The sequence below is a fragment of the Erythranthe guttata genome, chromosome 8 (assembly GCF_056151865.1).
Source record: "Erythranthe guttata isolate IM_541 chromosome 8, IM_541, whole genome shotgun sequence".
NCBI classification, from domain to species: Eukaryota; Viridiplantae; Streptophyta; class Magnoliopsida; order Lamiales; family Phrymaceae; genus Erythranthe; species Erythranthe guttata.
In genome coordinates, this window is record NC_142540.1 from 19,879,131 (window position 1) to 19,896,174 (window position 17,044).

A 17,044-nucleotide genomic window follows, 5' to 3' on the forward strand; every position below is an offset into this window, starting at 1 on the left:
ATTAACTTATTTTCAATTCTATTTTTATATTATTAAATGCTTATTAATATTTGATATAAAATTGTAATTTTACAAAAAAAAAAAAAAAAAAAAAAAATCAATTTTTTTCTAAAATTAAAATCGGATCGAAAATCGAATTTATATCGAATTCAGATAAATATTTTATTTTATTCCAAAAATAAAAATAAAAAATTCTTCAAAGCCCAAATCCATAAAATTATTAAGCCCATTGCCAATATTATCCAGAAAATCATCATCTTCTTCAACTTTTACTTCCACGGCAGAAAACCAAATTCCCTCCACCATTCCGCCGTCGGCGGCAACTGGAAAATGTCTCGAGGAACGGCGAAGCTGGTGGCGAGCATCAAGAAATTCGTTGACCTTCAGTACAAGTTCCTCTCTCGCCGCTATGGTCAGCAATTCATGGACATCCTCGATTTCCCCGTCAAAGTTGTCCTTACCCCCTTCACACTCCCCTTCGACATCGCCGGCTCCGCGCCACGTGGCTTCGGCGTGCCGGAATTCGTCTCCAAGCTCTCTTACTCCGCCATTTTCGTATGTTGCAATTGACTGTGATTTTTTCTAGTTGGATTTTTTTTTGAATGTTTAGGTTTTGGTTTTTCTCAATGCTTCAGTTATTGACGATAATTTGGAGAATTCGGTGCAATTATTCTGTACGGAAACCCTATGTACTTAATTTGGGGGAAAAAAAATTGAAGAAAAAATGGACTGATTAGTGAAGTAGGGGTACTTAGAATGGTAAGGTACAACCGAAAAATGCCAGGGTACTACTGTTTTTGTGGGAAGGGTTTATCATGCAATACGGCTTATCGTCTGATAAAGAATTCGCTCGTTTGATACTCAGAATTCGGTTGCGTTAAGATGTTTATGCGATTTCTTGCTCGATTCTACGTTCTTGTCTTGGGATAAAAAGAAGTTGTTCGTATTTCCTTTTGATTCATTAATCCATATTTGAATTCAGGCCATTGCTACTCTTGGGACCTACGATATCGCGTTCGAAATGGGAAAGAAGGTCCTGTGTCAGAGGTGATGTTACGACATCTTTTTATATGTTGAGAGTACTGAATGGAGTTTCGTTTTTCAAAGATTTTGATGGAAAACAATTACAATTATTTAACTATGCATCTGCAACTCTCGTCTCCATATTGCCGTAACAGCTAATTAAATAAGATGATTAAACTGAATGCCTCGTTATTTGCAAGCAGGAATTGTCGGACCTGCAGTGGGTGGCAGGCCATGCAGTGTACAATGTGCAGAGGCTCGGGAAAGGTGCAATACCAAGTGAAAAATTATGCCTTGAGAAGGTAGGCCGACACATATGCATTCTTATACATAAGGCCTCGTTTGGTTGGGGGGATTAGCCATTATTAACTAATAGTTAGATTTTGTCTGATGTTTGGTATCCTCAATAATTTGTTGGTCGACCCGCAAATATTATGTTATCATGGCTTATCTTACCTTTTACGCCTGTTTTTTATTGGATCTTCCAAGGTCCAATAATACGATTGGGTTTTATTAGGTTATTTAATCTTATCTTGGCAACCAAACGAGGCCCAAATGTATTAGCACGATAGTTTATTTATGTGTGTTATTGATACTTTTGTAGTGGAGAGAAGGCAACAGCTGCAAATATTGCAGATGCGATTTCCGAAAACCGAGCTGAGTTGGTTCATCTTCCTTCAAGTGTCGACCTTCATTTACCGTTGCCGTGTAAAGAATGTCCGAGCTGTGAAGGATCAGTAAGCATTGCATGACATTATATATATTGAAAACCTTAGAATCTTTTTGCTGTAGCTGTTGAGATTGTTGACAAATCTCTATAATCCTAAACATGACTTTTTTTATTAGTATCATTTGTCGGATTTTGAGGCACTGGGATAATTACTTCTCAAGTTTAGATTTTGCTGACGAATTCTTGTTTTTGCTACTTTAGGTTCTTTAACTACTTTTGCTACTATGTAACTTTCAAAAGTTATAACACATTTATTTTCGAGCTTTGATCATTTGTGAACCACTTATCTTGCATTTGCAGGGAGTGATGAAATGTCCAGAATGCAAAGGCAAGTTACCGATTAGGATATCTGCAGATGACGTAAGATCCCGTGCTTTTATATTCTCATTTAATGATTTATTATTTTGAGTTTTGTGGTGCTTTTTAGATATTATTATTCAGAAATTTTTGAATGTAAAGATTGTATAGAAGTTTGTGAAGAATTACGTGCTTAAGAAATATTCGATGGATAGTGTCTAGCATCACCATGCTTGTGTTTATTGAAGTACGATCACAGTTGCATTGTGATAATCTAGTTGGATGCTTAAGCTTATTCGGTTATTTGTCGTGCATCCTATTTTTATTAATATTTCCGATTTCCTCAGATAATGGAACCTCCGTGGAAAGCATATAATATCTTACGTAAGATGGACTATCCTTACGAGGTTAGTGCTATTTTAATTCTGTCACTTCCATACTAAATAAGTACAGATCATAAAATAGAAACTTGTTATGTAAGAAATTTGAAATTAGTCCGTGCGGTAAAGATGCTTTCAAATGCTCACGCAAACTGACGTTTCCTATCTTGATCTCGTGCTAAGATTGATAATATAACCATATTGAATACATAAGTTTGCTTGGATCAGTATCAACGGCAGTGGTACTTATATGAGTCTATTTATGCAGCATGTAATTCACAGCATGAAAGACCCGAGCATTGCTGCATTTTGGCTGATAACATTGCCTCAGATTGTTGGAGGTGTTGACTTTGATGATGAAATCAAGCAGAAAATTTGGTGGGAATACAAGGTCCACTTTCCCATTTTTTAATTTTGTTATTGGACAAAAAATGGTTGACCTGTCAAATGAAGCAAGCAATTGAACACATCCATCGACGAACCATCCGCATTGCTTCTTTTGGTGATTTTATATGTTTTTTTCTTTCTGATTTGCAAATTTATGTTATCGTTGTTTAGGAATCTAGACGGTACGACCAGCTCCGTGATGAAGTTGCCAAACGAAAACCTGGCTGGGAGTATTTGCAAGAGGTAGTATAAATTTAAAACGAAAAAAAAAAAGCTTTTGAATTTTTTTCCCGCTTTTATTCACTGCTAAAAGTATTCGACTTTGACAGGCTTTAATCTCTATCGATCCCAATCGTGCTAAGGAGGATCCTGTGATTGTGAAAAATGTTCCGTTCTTCAAGGCCAAGAAAGCTCTAGAGTCGGAAGTATTGAAGCTTAATCCTCCCCCACGCCCTCAAAATTGGGGGGTATGTTTATTTTTCTACGATACACGAAAAAAAAAAATAAAGAAAGAAATGATACACATACGGATTAATGTAAGAAATTTTGCAGGATTTGGACCTTCCACTAAATGCATCTTCTTGGACCGAAGAAGACCTTAAAGATCCAAAGAAGCTGTACGAGATGACGATTCTTCTTAATGCACAAAGAGAAATTGCTGATCAAATATTGGATGCACAGTGGGAAACAAGGTGGCGTGAAGAGAAGGTTTGTGAATTTATTTATTTATTTATTTTATTTTATCGATTTTGATGGTTTCTTGAAAAGTTCATTTAAAGGGTGATGATTGTGCTCGTAACTCGATTTTTCAGATGAACGAGATGCTGAAAGAGAAAGTAGAGCCGTACTTGAAGAACGTTGACAACAGCGTCCTTCCTCAGCCAATAGTGTTGCCATCTCAGAGGAATCAAGACCAAAAGGTTTGTTGGCCTTCCTTTCTTGTTTTGCAGCTATCAATTTGATTGGAATTAGCATTTTTGGAAAATAGTTATTCCAAAGTCGAAATTTTTGGAATTGAAATCGACGGAATACGGAATTAAAGAATTCCACTCCCTAATCGATAATATATATATATATATATATATATATATATATATATATATATATATATATATATATATATATATATATATATATATATATATATATATATATATATATATATATATATATATATATTATCTATATCGTAAATTTAATATAAAATTGAAATTTCGGAAATAAAAATCAAATCGTAAGTCGAAATTCATACATTATTATGATACCGATCCTAAAATATCAGGAAAAAAAACTACAAATTGGGATTTTGGAATTTTTAATCACAAAAAAATGTTCCAAAATCAGAAAGTTTCTGAATAGAATCGGAAATTTCGTTCATATTTCCACTCTTAATTGAGTATAGGGAAGGAACAAAGTCGCGCGCGCACACACACACACACACACAATCTTCATTGATCGTTGTCTTATTTGTCTGCAGAAAAATCAGGGCAGGCGACGATGGTGGCTGTTTTGAGGGTTACCGTCTGCAACCCGTATACAATTTTCCCCGTCGCGTCGCGGAATATTTAGATATATTAGTAGCAGATTTTGAATTTCTTTGGAGTACAATTTAAGATGTGGTTGGCTATATATTTTTGCTACTGCTGTGCCAAATATATATCCTAAAAGTTTGTATGTTGTGTTTAATTATCCCCTGGAAAAAAAATGATCATAATCATTGACACTATGGTGTTTTATTTATTTATTTATTATTTTATATAATTTCATTTTTTCCCCAAATTGATGAGAAAATTAAATTTAGCAGCGAGGATTTTTTGAAATTTGCATTTTTTTAATGATATTAACAAATCCTATTAATAAAACTAGTATTTTTCAAAAGATAATTAACGTGATAACATTTTAAGAGTAAAAATTAGAGAATTAATTAAAAAAACATTAAAAAAATACAATTACAAAGACGAGGATAAATAAAATAAATAGATAAGATGGGGTTTGAATATAAAAAAACGATAAAAAGAAATTCAAATAATATTACAAAATCACCATTAGTGTGTGTCCTAAGGTTGCCCTGGCGTTTGAATAATTAATTAGAGAAAATGCTGAAAAAGAGTAGATAATGGTCCAAAAATTGGAGATAATTTTTAAAAAAAAAAATTAATCAACTATGACATAAAATATTACCAAAATGCCCTTAGGTTTCCTAAGTTCACTAACGTTTATTACTTTTATATATAAGATAAGCTCGAAATCAAGATTGTGTTTACTAACAGCCGGATAAAAAAATTGTCCAACATCAATAACACAAGATTTTTCTTACACGTTTAACTTCCAGTTCTAAAAAAAATAGATATAAAGGAAATTATTAAAATTAAATAATTAATATTAATATACTAATATATATATATATATATATATATATATATATATATATATATATATATATATATATTATGATGAGCCTAAATTTTGACTTATCAACTCGATATACAATTAAAAGAATTAAATAAATACATATTATTTATTTACCTTTTTGGTTTAATTCATTATTTAAAAAATATAAAATAAAGATTGAACTTTTTTTAAATATATATATATATATATATTTTTTTTGAAATTAGCGGTTATTTCGCGCGCAGTGGGTGGCTCTGGTGCAGCCGCGGCGGTAAGGGTTGGCCTTCTGGTGGCTGTTGCAGTTGTAGTACGACTGCCCTCTCCGGTTGCACGGCACGTTGTTCCGCCTCATCGCGCCGTAGCTTATGTATCCCCTGCCGCCGCCGAGCTGGCGGCGCGCGGTGTCGGACTCCATCATGAACTCGTCCGCCCCATCAAGGGCGTTCGCCACCAGCCCGCCGTCGGCCGGAGACCCCCCGGCCAGCCTGATGAATACGTTGTTGTGGTGGTGGTGGTGGTGGTCCGATGAATGCGCCACCACGGCCATGGCGGCCAGCGCCGCCGCCACCACCAGGAAAAGCTGTCCCAATCGGAAACCCATGACGTATAGTACGGCCAAGAAAAAAAATTAGGGTTTGGGATTAAAAGATTTGATAGTTAAATGTAGAGAGAGAGAGAGAGATGTTTTTTTCTGGTTATTCCTTTTTGTATTATTTTCTTGTTTAGGCGGAGAAGGGAAGAAAAGAAAGTTAAAAATTGGTGGTGGAACGCAATTTACGATAAGTGAAGGGGTGGTTGTGCAAAATTTTAGGGCCCGTGTTTTATTCTCCTTGTTTTTTCTTTTTTCTTCTTTTAAATTTAATAATTCAATAACTTAAATTAGATAAAAAAAAAACTTGATGGATTAAAAAATGTATATGTGGGGCTACCTTAGAAAATTCTATGGAGTATATTTTTATAGGTTTTGGTATTTATAGGAAAGACGACGATTGTCTTTTTAATTACTAATGAATTCGCGGCCTCTCGAAGTGCACTGAATAAACTTTATTTTTCGTATGAATTAATGATATAATTACGTGGAAAAAAACTTATGTTTAGGCAAAACACATATATCACATATGCAAGGCAACTTTACTTTCAAGGCAATTATTTGTTTATGACTTCATTATTTCAAGGATTTTAAGGAGTAGTTTAATAATTTTATACTATTATTCAATATAAATAGAAACATAGAATTATATTTTCCAAAAATTGTGAATATAACCTTTCTCCTAGTATCAAAATCTATGGTATTCTTTTCAGTTTATAAGTAATATATCATTTTTTTTTTTGTGTATCCTAACAAATTCTTCCATCTATTTTAACAAAATTCATGGGTAAATTATATAATTTGCTCTTTCATTTATCTTAAACAATAATTTTTTTTCCGAAAAAGTCCTTACAGAGGATTTCAAACCCAAATATTTTCATATTTTTCCTGAAACTTAATTTGTGAAACGTGAAACAATTTACGTGGAATATTTTCGTACTTTGTTAATTACGTTAATCATGCTAAAAAAATTACATATATGCATATATGGTGTTAATGATTCAATTAGCAAATATTTTAGCATTTGACCAAGGTTATAACAACAAATTAATATTATTCGTTGCTGATCTTAAACTATCAAATGAGCTTAATAGTTCAACATTCATTCAATATTCATAAACCATTATTAGTTATTCAACCATATATTCAACATTCAACATTCAGTGTTTAATCGTATCAAACACAACAGCCTAAGTCGACCACAAATATAAGAAGACAATTAGTGAGTAAGGTTGGAGGTTGGAACTAGTAATCTTCATTTAATAAGTCTTTGAAAGGGACACTATATACATGAATTATAAGAGAGCTTAAATGCTATAAGCCTCGTCACTCAATCATCAAAGATATTTTCTTTTTGGTAATCATTAATCTTTTTTTGAAAACGAGTGAATGCATATCTATCATTTATTTAAAATCAAAATCAACTCGATAAAGATCTTCTTGCCGACATTAAACGAGTACAAAATATCGAACCATTTGATGGGCTCACAGTCTATGATGCACGGAAACTTCGGTGCATACGCGTTTTCACGTTTTGAAAACGTTTGCGAAATCGAAGCTTCATGACACTTGTCGAAAATGTTTTGGGGCCATTTTCATAAATATTTAAAAGTTTTGCGGACGTTTCTGGTAATATTGAAAAAATAGTAACGCGTTTCCACCAAAAAAAAAAAAAAACTAAATTCATTTTAAATAAATTAAAGACTCGATTTACCTTCGCTTGAAAAATCTAAAATCTTACGTATTTTTTTTCACTTCTAGTGGTGTTTTAATATTTTTTTAGATGCTAATTCCATTCTAACATAAAATTATATGTCTCATATGAAATTTGTGGAATGATAATACCAACCGAAACATGTAAATTATATTATATATGATTTGTAGATACAAATATGTAAATGGTGATAAGTATATTAGTTAACAGCAATTTCTAAAATTTACAAATGTACCCTTGTATTTTTTATATTTACACATTTTCGTATCCATATCTTTAGAAAATGGGATTTCACCGTGTCCATGTTCCCGTGTCCGTGCATACACAGGCTCACAGTCGATATACATACATGATACGTGTGTGTGTGTGTGTGTGTGTGTGTATATATATATATATTTCAGGTGTGTGTCTATCTTGTAAAAATGAGAAAATGGAGGAGTGAACAATAAATTGGCAGGAATATTTGTTCTTGAAATTCAAAAGTAACTATTGAAAAATAGAAATATATTCACCTACTCATAAAATTCCAAATGAATCACAAATGAAATAATAAGACAACAGTATAACACCAACTAAAATAATTTCCTACCCAAAAATAATTCAAAAAATACTTTGAAAAACAAGCGACACCGCCGCCACCAGGACAATCGACGGCGCACACGACGGTGCTGCTAAATTACGCCGCGGAGGGCTACCAGTACCGGGAGCACTGTTCTCCGCCGGCGTCGAAGAAACACCCCCCGGAGACGGCGCCCCTGAGCCGTTGCTTGCCGCCGGTGCAGGAGCTCCACCGGAAGGAGATGGAGACGGCGGGTAAAGCGACGGCGATCCCGTCGGCGGAGCCGCGGCGGGTGAAGGAGAATCGGCCGGCGGCGTGAGGCGGTTACGGACAGCTAAAACAACAACAGTCAACTTCTGACCCTGATCGCAGCTGGCCTTGTCGCCGGAGATGAAATAGAACGGGCCGGAACGATCAAACTTGAAGACTGAATTCCCGCCGGCGAGTTTCAGCAACGGATTTCCGGCGTTGCAGTTGTCGTAATCGTCTTTATTCACCACCGCCACAAAATCCGACGCGTTACTGTACTTAAACACTACCCAAAAAAAAATCAAAAAAAACAAAAAAAATCAGATCAAAACCAAATTTTCAGCCCCACCAACTGTTCGACAAAATGCCAAAGAGAAAAAAAAAACTCACAGATGGTGTCGTTGACTTGAAACCTCATCCTCTGAGCCCACTGGCTGTAATTCTCCGACGGTTTCACCACCCAACCATCTCTACCTCCGGCGACGAACTGATAAGCAAACGAAGAGGAGCATGCAAAAAAAGAAAACAACACAAGAGAGAGAAGAAATTGAAAGCTCCGACTGTGTTCAGCCATGGCGGAAATCTAGGGTTTCAGATGAAGATTTATGAGGAAGCTTCTAGAGAAACTATTACAGAATGGAAAAGTGAAGGTGAGGGAAGTGTGATATTTATAGGGGGGGTTTTACTTGCTGTAGAGAAGTTACCGTTGAAAATAATAAATTCGTATGTATAATTTTTTTTTTTTTTTTGTAATAAAAAAAAAAAAAAAAAAAAAAAGGTGGTGTACACTTGGCAATTAGTTATGGACTTAACGGTTAGGAAAAAAAAAGTATTGAACTGGAGATGACCTGGCTTGTGCTGTTTTATTTTGGATTTCGATTTTTGAAGGTTCGGAATTTTGGATATTTATAGCGGTTATAAAATCGAACGGAATGGATTGAAAAATATATAATTTAAAAAAAAATGAAAAAGGGATTTTTTTTTCAATCAAAAAAGTTTGTATGTTTTTTTTTAGTGAAAATCGACAATGTTTCTAATTTTGAAAATTGAAAATTCATTCTGATTTCGAAAATTTTGAAATTTATGGAAATAATGTCGATTTCGAAATTGTTTATTAAGAGTGTCATTTATCTATTCCAACTTTTTTTAAAACAAAATTTGAGATAAAAAGTTTTATCTCCATCGTTACACTTCAATACTTTATACATAAAATTGTGTATTTTAATTCTACCGTTGAAAAGATCTACCAATCGAATATTTTCACAAATTACTATAAAATATATATACCAATTGAATAATTTTGTCAGAGAAAATTATGAGAGAATTTATTTTTTATGCGACGGATTTTTTTTTTAGTGTTCAAGTAATTTAATGAACTTTGTTTCTATGAGTACACTTTATACCTTCAAACTAAAAAGATAACGTGGCCTCGTTAACTTTTAAAATTTTAATTTTAGGTGTATTGTGAATGATTTATTCTATTCGGAGGGTGTGAAATACTATTAGATTTTCTTCAAAAGTACAAAGTGGCGAAATGCTATATTTGAAGGGTGGAAACTGGAAATTAAACCCCATCAATTTAGTAAATGACACTTAGCACCTTTAAATAATGTTCGTTTGTCACTTTGCAATCTAAAATCATAAAAATAACATAAAAACCATAAACACTACAAAAAAAAAAAAAAAAAAAACTGGCATTATTTTCACAAATCAAACATGTCCTTGAACATTGTCCGACGAAGAATCTTGATCGGAAGACATATCTATTCTTGTCCATTTTGTGAACTTCGAAAGCACAAAAAGCCCTATCATCTGGACCGCTAATCCGCATATCAAACCAATCCATAATCCCTGTTCCAAGAGATTTTGTCAATACTATCTCTATATATACGAGTTTATTGCATTTAGTACTCTTGTACTATACCGAATTGCTAAGAAACAAACAAACCATCGTATTATAAATACTAGCAAAAATTGAATCATATGCAAGAATATATATTAATTTATCGAGGTTCTACTGTATAACGTTTGTGAGAAATTAAAGCAGAAAAAATATATATATATATATATATATATATATATATATATATATATATATATATATATATATATATATATATATATATATATATATATATATGTTCACCTTGGCATATAGTTTAAATTTGAAACCAAGAAGAGTAGAAATAGGCATGCCAATAAAGTAGAATGTTCCTAAGTTGATGAACAAGGCCAAATGCTGCCAACCACATCCTCTTGCTACTCCTGTAATTAAAATTCAAGAAAACATTAGTTTATTTATATAATTTAATTTCGTATTAAATATTCTTAATTATATAACAGAATAAACCTGAGAATATTCCTTGGAAAAAATCGAAAGATATAGATGCCACGAGTAAGGGTGTCATTGACGCGAAAGCATCGATTATAACGGGGCTGTCACTAAAGGATCTGGACCATAGATTATGTCCGAAGAATAACGACGAAACAACAAAGAGTGCTAGGAGAACGGTTAGCTTAAGAGTGACCCCCGTTGCATGCTTCGCTCGTTCGATATTTCCTGCTCCTAACTCGTTCGACACCCTTGTGCTTCAATGGGAAATTAAATGAAAAAAAAAAAAAAAAAATTAGAGGGTGAAAAAGATATGATATTTTGTTTTTTGGAGGTTGTTGTGAATTATTTATTACCTAGCTGCAGCACTTAGACCATAAGCAATCATGTAAGCGATGGATTCTGTGTTCACACTGGATATAGATATTTTGGAGATGATTAGAATATATTTATTTAATTTAATTTTTTTTTTGGACTTATGAACAAATTATTGAGCTAAGATTTATGCACAATGTAAAATACTTACCACATTGCTATAAGTGAAGTAGTGATTTCCGAGTTCGGCATCGATCCCGCTAACAAAACAAGAATCTCGAAAGCCCAATACTCCAAACTGATCAAAATGCAAAATCGTCAATTATGAGGTAATAAAAAAGGTACTCGAAAATTAATAGTTTTTTTTATTTTATTTTACATCAAACAATACTATGTTTGTTGTACTATACTGGCTCCGTCACTGAATCAGATAATTAAGTGTAGTGATTCCCAAAAAATAACTACTTACCAAACCATAGTTGCAGAAGGCAAAGCTAGCTTCAAGTTTGCACCGACATGACCAAACGATTCCGAAGTGAAACCATTCCAAGTTTTCTCAAACTTTTTCGATTTGAGCACATACAACCCTAATAAGAGAACCGAAATCCACAACGAAATCGAAGCAGCTAAAGGAGCTCCCCTATACCCAAGCCCGGTCCAACGAACCAAACCATAGGCAATGCCTACGTGGAGGACTAGAGGGACCAATGAGCATACGACAAGTGGCAACACGACACATTGTGTCTGAAGAAACCTCAAGATGTTTTGCAAGAACCCGTAAGCAAACAATCCGGGAATTAGAAACTTGAGATAGATACCAGCTAGTTTGGCTATTTGAGGGTCTTGATGTAGTAAAATTAGAACGAATTCGGAATACCACCAAAGAACGGATACGAAGATGGAGAAAGCGACGGTTGTGATGCATGAGGCTTGAAGGTGCACCCCTAGCATCCTGTACATCTTCGCACCGAATCCTTGCCCACATAGCGTCTCGAGTGCACCGCTCAAGCCAACCTAGACGAGAAGGTCACTTGTTAGCGAGAGAGAAATTTCGGACAAGCAAAAAATTGGGACAATAACAAAAGATTTGTTATTGAAGCAACATGACTCTAAATCTATGAAAGATTTGTTATTAATTGATGTACAAAGTATATATCTATATTTGGCAAGATTGTAATCATTTTTTTATGAGGCATAAGTACTAATCATAGTGAAGTACATAGCGGTGTAAATAAGTTGAGCTGGTTCGACAAAAGCGTGCGCTCGAGCTCTTTTTTTTTTTTAATGATCTCACGAGCTTTTTAGCTTAATTTTTATTTTATTAGTTTTTAGTATAGATAAAATATAATAATACAATAATAAATACATATTAAAAAAGTGTCCATTTATTTTATAATTTTTTCAATAGCATATATATATATATATATATATATATATATATATATATATATATATATATATATATTACCATGAGATCAAAGCCAGTGACAAAAGCCCAAGAATTAGCGAGGTTCGAACCGGCGAGTTCGAGTTCTCCGAGGTGGCCGGCGAACATAACGGAGACCAAAGGAATGAAGCAATATGAAACATTGGTCGCAATCACCGGCACCGCAAACACTATTTGTTCCTTAGCCTCCTCCACGTCGATAACCTTGCTCAGCCATCGCCTCCCCTCCGCCGCCTTCCTCTTCAGCAGCGGAATCCTCGCCGCCTCTGTGCCGCCACCTCATAATGAAGCCATATATACCCTTCTCAACTTACAAAAATGGATAGTTTGAAGTAGCTAGATATGTAAGAGACAATGTGATGTTACATATATAACATGTTTATATGTGTGTGTCTCTCTCGATATATATATATATATATATATATATATATATATATATATATATATATATCATTTCCCTTATTAGAATGATCCTTTTATAAATTTTGGAAATTTTCTTTTGTTTTTTTGTGCTCATAATGAATTATTAAGATTCTACGATATAATTTTCAAAAGTATGTTTGATGTAGCTTTTTTTATTTAAAAACGTTGCAGATAATTATTTTCAACTTTATTCATTAACATTCAAATTTTCAACTCTATTATTAATAATATTTTTTATTAATTAAAATTTCGGAAAAATACCCTGTTGCAGTAAGACTGACAAATCTAGTTGGGTCTTCAATGGAAATAAATGTTATGTATATACAATATAATAACTATCATCATTATTCTTTCTTTTATATAAATAACTATATATATATATATATATATATATATATATATATATATATATATATACACACACACACAATTATATCAAGTTCATAGATTAAGGGTTTATTGATACGAAAAAACTCAATTAGGTGGGAATTGCATAATTAAAAAAACTGATTTGAACCTGTGTGATTAAATTAATTGTTTTGAAATGAACGAAATACTCCGTAATAGTCAAATTATTTTTAAACATGTTAATAAAATGCATTGTGAAAGAAGAATTTGAAAAATAAATTGTTATTTGTCAATTTCATTAGTGAAGATAATTTTTACAGTAACGACTAAATCGTGTTTGAAAGAGAGAGAAATTTTACAAGTTATTTTGATATATATTATATATATATATATATATATATATATATATATATATATATATATATATATATATATATATATATATATATATATTGAGTATATATATATCTCTATGGCCCCAAATCTCGCCCCCCTATTTATTTTCACTTTTTTTTTTTACCACTTCTTCTTTCTCATCCTCTTCTTCTTCTCTAGTTCTCCCAATTTCTATGTATTGGTATTGATTCGATCGATTTTATTTTACAACCAACGCTTGCTCAACCAACCACAATTCTCGGTTGGAACGCTTCCACTGTTCTTTGTATTAATTTAATTTCTTCCCAGACTCGTTCTCCATTACCACTGTCCTTTGTTTATATTTGAGAGTTTTTCGTGTTTGATATGCCTAATTGGTCCAACCCAATGGGCCTACAAATTATTTACCTACTGGGCCATGAGCCCAATATCGAAGACCACTATCACCGAGGCCCAATCACCTTCAAGTAAGGTTTGGGCCCGACAATCTCAACTAAGCTTAATTGGTCCAACCCAGTGGGCCTACAAATTATTCACCTACTGGGCCATGAGCCCAATATCGAATACCACTATCACCGAGGCCCAATCACCTTCAAGTAAGGTTTGGGCCCGACAATCTCAACTAAGCTATAAATAAAGGTTTGAACTCATTCTTTCGGGTACGTCCTATTAACTGAGCAATACTATTAACTATATTCTCTGGACTATTTCTATGATCAGCACGTCTGACTTGAGCGTCGGAGGGGTTTCCGCCGGATCAACCCCTGGCTTAGCTTACGTGTTCTATGATCGTAGGTATCTCAAGGTCATCAAGCTCGTGAGTCAGTGATCCACTATGCTCTTCCAGCTCATCATAATTCAACTCTCTAAGGTGATCTAACTTTAGCATCATCATCATTTTAACTTTAGTTATCTCAGAACTACTACCCACAACGGGACAACTCCCACGAGGAGACCACTCGCTATGTCGTACAACACACATCGAGACAACTCCCACGAGGAGACAACTCGCTCGGTCCTACAACCCACAGCGAGATAACTCCCACGATGAGACAACTCGCTCTGTCCTACAACACACAACGAGACAACGAACTCCCACGAGGAGACAACTCGCTCTGTCCTACAACACACAGCGAGACAACTCCCACGAGGAGCCAAATCACTCGGCACTACGAACCCGTTGCAAGGCAACTCCCACGAGGAGCTACCTCGCTCGGTAATAAGACTCGATGCGAGACAACTCCAACAAAGAGACTACTCGCTCAGAGCGACATGAATCCGCATGCTCCCCAGTCGCGCGTCCAATGCTCCTATAACTTCGCTGTGAGACAACTCCCATGAGGAGACAACTCGCCTGAAATTCACTATATAATCGCAAGCTCAAGTTAGCACGATTACAACCCTAGAAACACTTAGAGATATTATGGGAATCTAGATAGTTTGGCCAGCTTGATTACTCAAAATTTATCTACTTGTTTTCGATGGGTCCTCCATTAAAACGTGGCCACGGTCCAAAAATACTTACGACCCACGAGGTCTAACAAGGGGCACGATCCCCATAAAAAAAAATCTTGAGAGCCTGATCCCCTCTTCAAGTACATCACGTTTCAGGCTATATGTAAACACATACAAGCAACGCGTCAAAACATTGACAATGTCGATAAATAACAACTCCCACGAGGAGAATACTCGCTCCGTGCTACTACATTATCGCGAGACGACTCCCACGAGGAGCAAACTCGATCAACTCGATTACCCCTCAAAGAGACAACTCCCACGAGGAGATAACTTGATCCGAGCTACTACATCGCCGCGGGACGACACCGACGACTCAAATAACTTATATCGCGACAGCTTGGTCGCGCTACGCGCCGACGCGCCTTCACGCCCCTCAGACACACACTCCAACGAGTTTTCGCACACTATTAGGCCATACGCCAACGATCGACTTCTACATTTTTTACTCTCGATACGATCTGACACCCATTTCAACATGGCCCCGACATCGACTCGAGAGTGGGGGGCTTAATGATATGCCTAATTGGTCCAACCCAATGGGCCTACAAATTATTTACCTACTGGGCCATGAGCCCAATATCGAAGACCACTATCACCGAGGCCCAATCACCTTCAAGTAAGGTTTGGGCCCGACAATCTCAACTAAGCCTAATTGGTCCAACCCAATGGGCCTACAAATTATTCACCTACTGGGCCATGAGCCCAATATCGAAGACCACTATCACCGAGGCCCAATCACCTTCAAGTAAGGTTTGGGCCCGACAATCTCAACTAAGCTATAAATAAAGGTTTGAACTCATTCTTTCGGGTACTTCTCTGGACTATCTATGATCAGCACGTCTGACTTGAGCGTCGGAGGGGTTTCCGCCGGATCAACCCCCGGCTTAGCTTACGTGTTCTATGATCGTAGGTATCTCAAGGTCATCAAGCTCGTGAGCCAGTGATCCACTATGCTCTTCCAGCTCATCATAATTCAACTCTCTAAGGTGATTCTAACTTTAGCATCATCAATGTTTTTTCTAATAATTTTTCGTACTTTGTACAGTATGTCCTCTCTTTCTTATGAGCTTCCTTTTGCTTTAGTATCATCTTCTTATTTTTTTTTATTACATTGGTGGTGGCGAAATGAGGTGTTGTAGGTTTTGGCCTCAAAGTTTTTTAATGTTTCATCCAATAATGTTTCTGATTTTATACAAATTGTTTTTCCTTTTTTTTGAATTTTCTTTTGGTTTTACAGTTTGTACGTCCTCAACAATTTGCTTACGAAACCTTGCCCCGTTTTCCTGTACAAATTCTTTATACCCCTAGCAAAGTGTATTTGAGCTTCTTTAAATTTAGGGTAAATTGCATTTAACCCCCCTGTGGTTACACCGTTTGGCAATTTACCCCCCTCTGATATCGATTTGGGCACTTAACCCCCCTGGGGTTGTCAAATTGTAGCGGCCGTTTAATAAACTAACGGAAAACACTAAATGTCTGAAATGCCCTTTTTTATATACTATTTGTTGGTTCAAACCATGACTAAAACTCTTGTATTTTTTTTTTACTAAATAAATATAATTCAAAAAGATTTAATTATAAATAACACAAATTTATAGGAGTAAACTACAATTTTCATAACTTCTTTCCCTAATATCTTCTTTCCCTCACCATCAAATCGGTCATTACAGCATCTTCAAGAAAAGAAGAATAGGGGAAAAAAAAATCAAAAAATCCTCCAAAATATTCATAAACACTTCCCTAAAACAATCAGAAAACCCGATCAAAAATAAAGAAAGCAGCTCGGATTTTCACCTCAAAACCCATTGCTCGCAATTTTTTTCTTCTTCAGCTATATCTCTGCAACTTTCGGTTTTTCTTCGTGGTGGTTCATCCCCTTGTCGTTTCTGCGAATTTTTGATGTCGTTGTGAAGTGGTTGAATAGTATTTTGATAGTGAAAATTGAAACGGCGGCGTTTTAATGGTGG

General features: G+C 35.0%; 4 protein-coding genes across 4 annotated transcripts; 1 reads left to right on the top strand and 3 right to left on the bottom strand.

The window, feature by feature from the left end:
* Positions 1-218: 218 nt before the first annotated feature.
* Positions 219-4,540, top strand: EMB2737 (embryo defective 2737). Its single transcript, XM_012995251.2, has 12 exons — positions 219-555; positions 983-1,047; positions 1,227-1,325; positions 1,628-1,760; positions 2,054-2,113; positions 2,398-2,457; positions 2,699-2,821; positions 2,989-3,060; positions 3,147-3,284; positions 3,370-3,525; positions 3,630-3,737; positions 4,295-4,540. The coding sequence occupies exons 1-12, from the start codon at positions 331-333 to the stop codon at positions 4,328-4,330; spliced, it is 1,275 nt and encodes a 424-aa protein (XP_012850705.1). The 5' UTR covers positions 219-330; the 3' UTR covers positions 4,331-4,540.
* Positions 4,541-5,397: 857 nt separating this feature from the next.
* On the bottom strand, positions 5,398-6,040 carry LOC148768755 (protein RALF-like 19). Its single transcript, XM_088821144.1, has one exon. It carries the CDS (start codon positions 5,807-5,809, stop codon positions 5,432-5,434), a length of 378 nt encoding a protein of 125 aa, XP_088677270.1. The 5' UTR covers positions 5,810-6,040; the 3' UTR covers positions 5,398-5,431.
* Positions 6,041-8,000: 1,960 nt separating this feature from the next.
* On the bottom strand, positions 8,001-9,095 carry LOC105970319 (early nodulin-like protein 14). Its single transcript, XM_012995127.2, has 2 exons — positions 8,710-9,095; positions 8,001-8,605 (listed from the first exon to the last, which is right to left on the bottom strand). The coding sequence occupies exons 1-2, from the start codon at positions 8,891-8,893 to the stop codon at positions 8,112-8,114; spliced, it is 678 nt and encodes a 225-aa protein (XP_012850581.2). The 5' UTR covers positions 8,894-9,095; the 3' UTR covers positions 8,001-8,111.
* Positions 9,096-9,845: 750 nt separating this feature from the next.
* Positions 9,846-12,766, bottom strand: LOC105970307 (protein DETOXIFICATION 18). The gene is made up of 7 exons (XM_088822286.1): positions 12,435-12,766; positions 11,436-11,980; positions 11,178-11,264; positions 11,008-11,064; positions 10,670-10,908; positions 10,466-10,584; positions 9,846-10,170 (listed from the first exon to the last, which is right to left on the bottom strand). The coding sequence occupies exons 1-7, from the start codon at positions 12,519-12,521 to the stop codon at positions 10,030-10,032; spliced, it is 1,275 nt and encodes a 424-aa protein (XP_088678412.1). The 5' UTR covers positions 12,522-12,766; the 3' UTR covers positions 9,846-10,029.
* Between the last annotated feature and the right edge of the window lie 4,278 nt (positions 12,767-17,044).

Excerpts from the sequence above, each read along its gene's own strand:
- LOC148768755 (XM_088821144.1), bottom strand. The coding sequence starts at position 5,809 with ATGGGTTTCCGATTGGGACAGCTTTTCCTGGTGGTGGCGGCGGCGCTG.
- EMB2737 (XM_012995251.2), top strand. The coding sequence starts at position 331 with ATGTCTCGAGGAACGGCGAAGCTGGTGGCGAGCATCAAGAAATTCGTT. Across the intron at positions 1,048-1,226 it reads AAGAAGGTCCTGTGTCAGAG|GAATTGTCGGACCTGCAGTG; the intron begins GTGATGTTACGA and ends ATTTGCAAGCAG. Across the intron at positions 2,822-2,988 it reads AAATTTGGTGGGAATACAAG|GAATCTAGACGGTACGACCA; the intron begins GTCCACTTTCCC and ends ATCGTTGTTTAG.
- LOC105970307 (XM_088822286.1), bottom strand. The coding sequence starts at position 12,521 with ATGTTCGCCGGCCACCTCGGAGAACTCGAACTCGCCGGTTCGAACCTC. Across the intron at positions 11,981-12,434 it reads TCACTGGCTTTGATCTCATG|GTTGGCTTGAGCGGTGCACT; the intron begins GTAATATATATA and ends CTTCTCGTCTAG. Across the intron at positions 10,171-10,465 it reads AATTTAAACTATATGCCAAG|GGATTATGGATTGGTTTGAT; the intron begins GTGAACATATAT and ends CTCTTGGAACAG.
- LOC105970319 (XM_012995127.2), bottom strand. The coding sequence starts at position 8,893 with ATGGCTGAACACAGTCGGAGCTTTCAATTTCTTCTCTCTCTTGTGTTG. Across the intron at positions 8,606-8,709 it reads TCAAGTCAACGACACCATCT|TGTTTAAGTACAGTAACGCG; the intron begins GTGAGTTTTTTT and ends TTTTTTGGGTAG.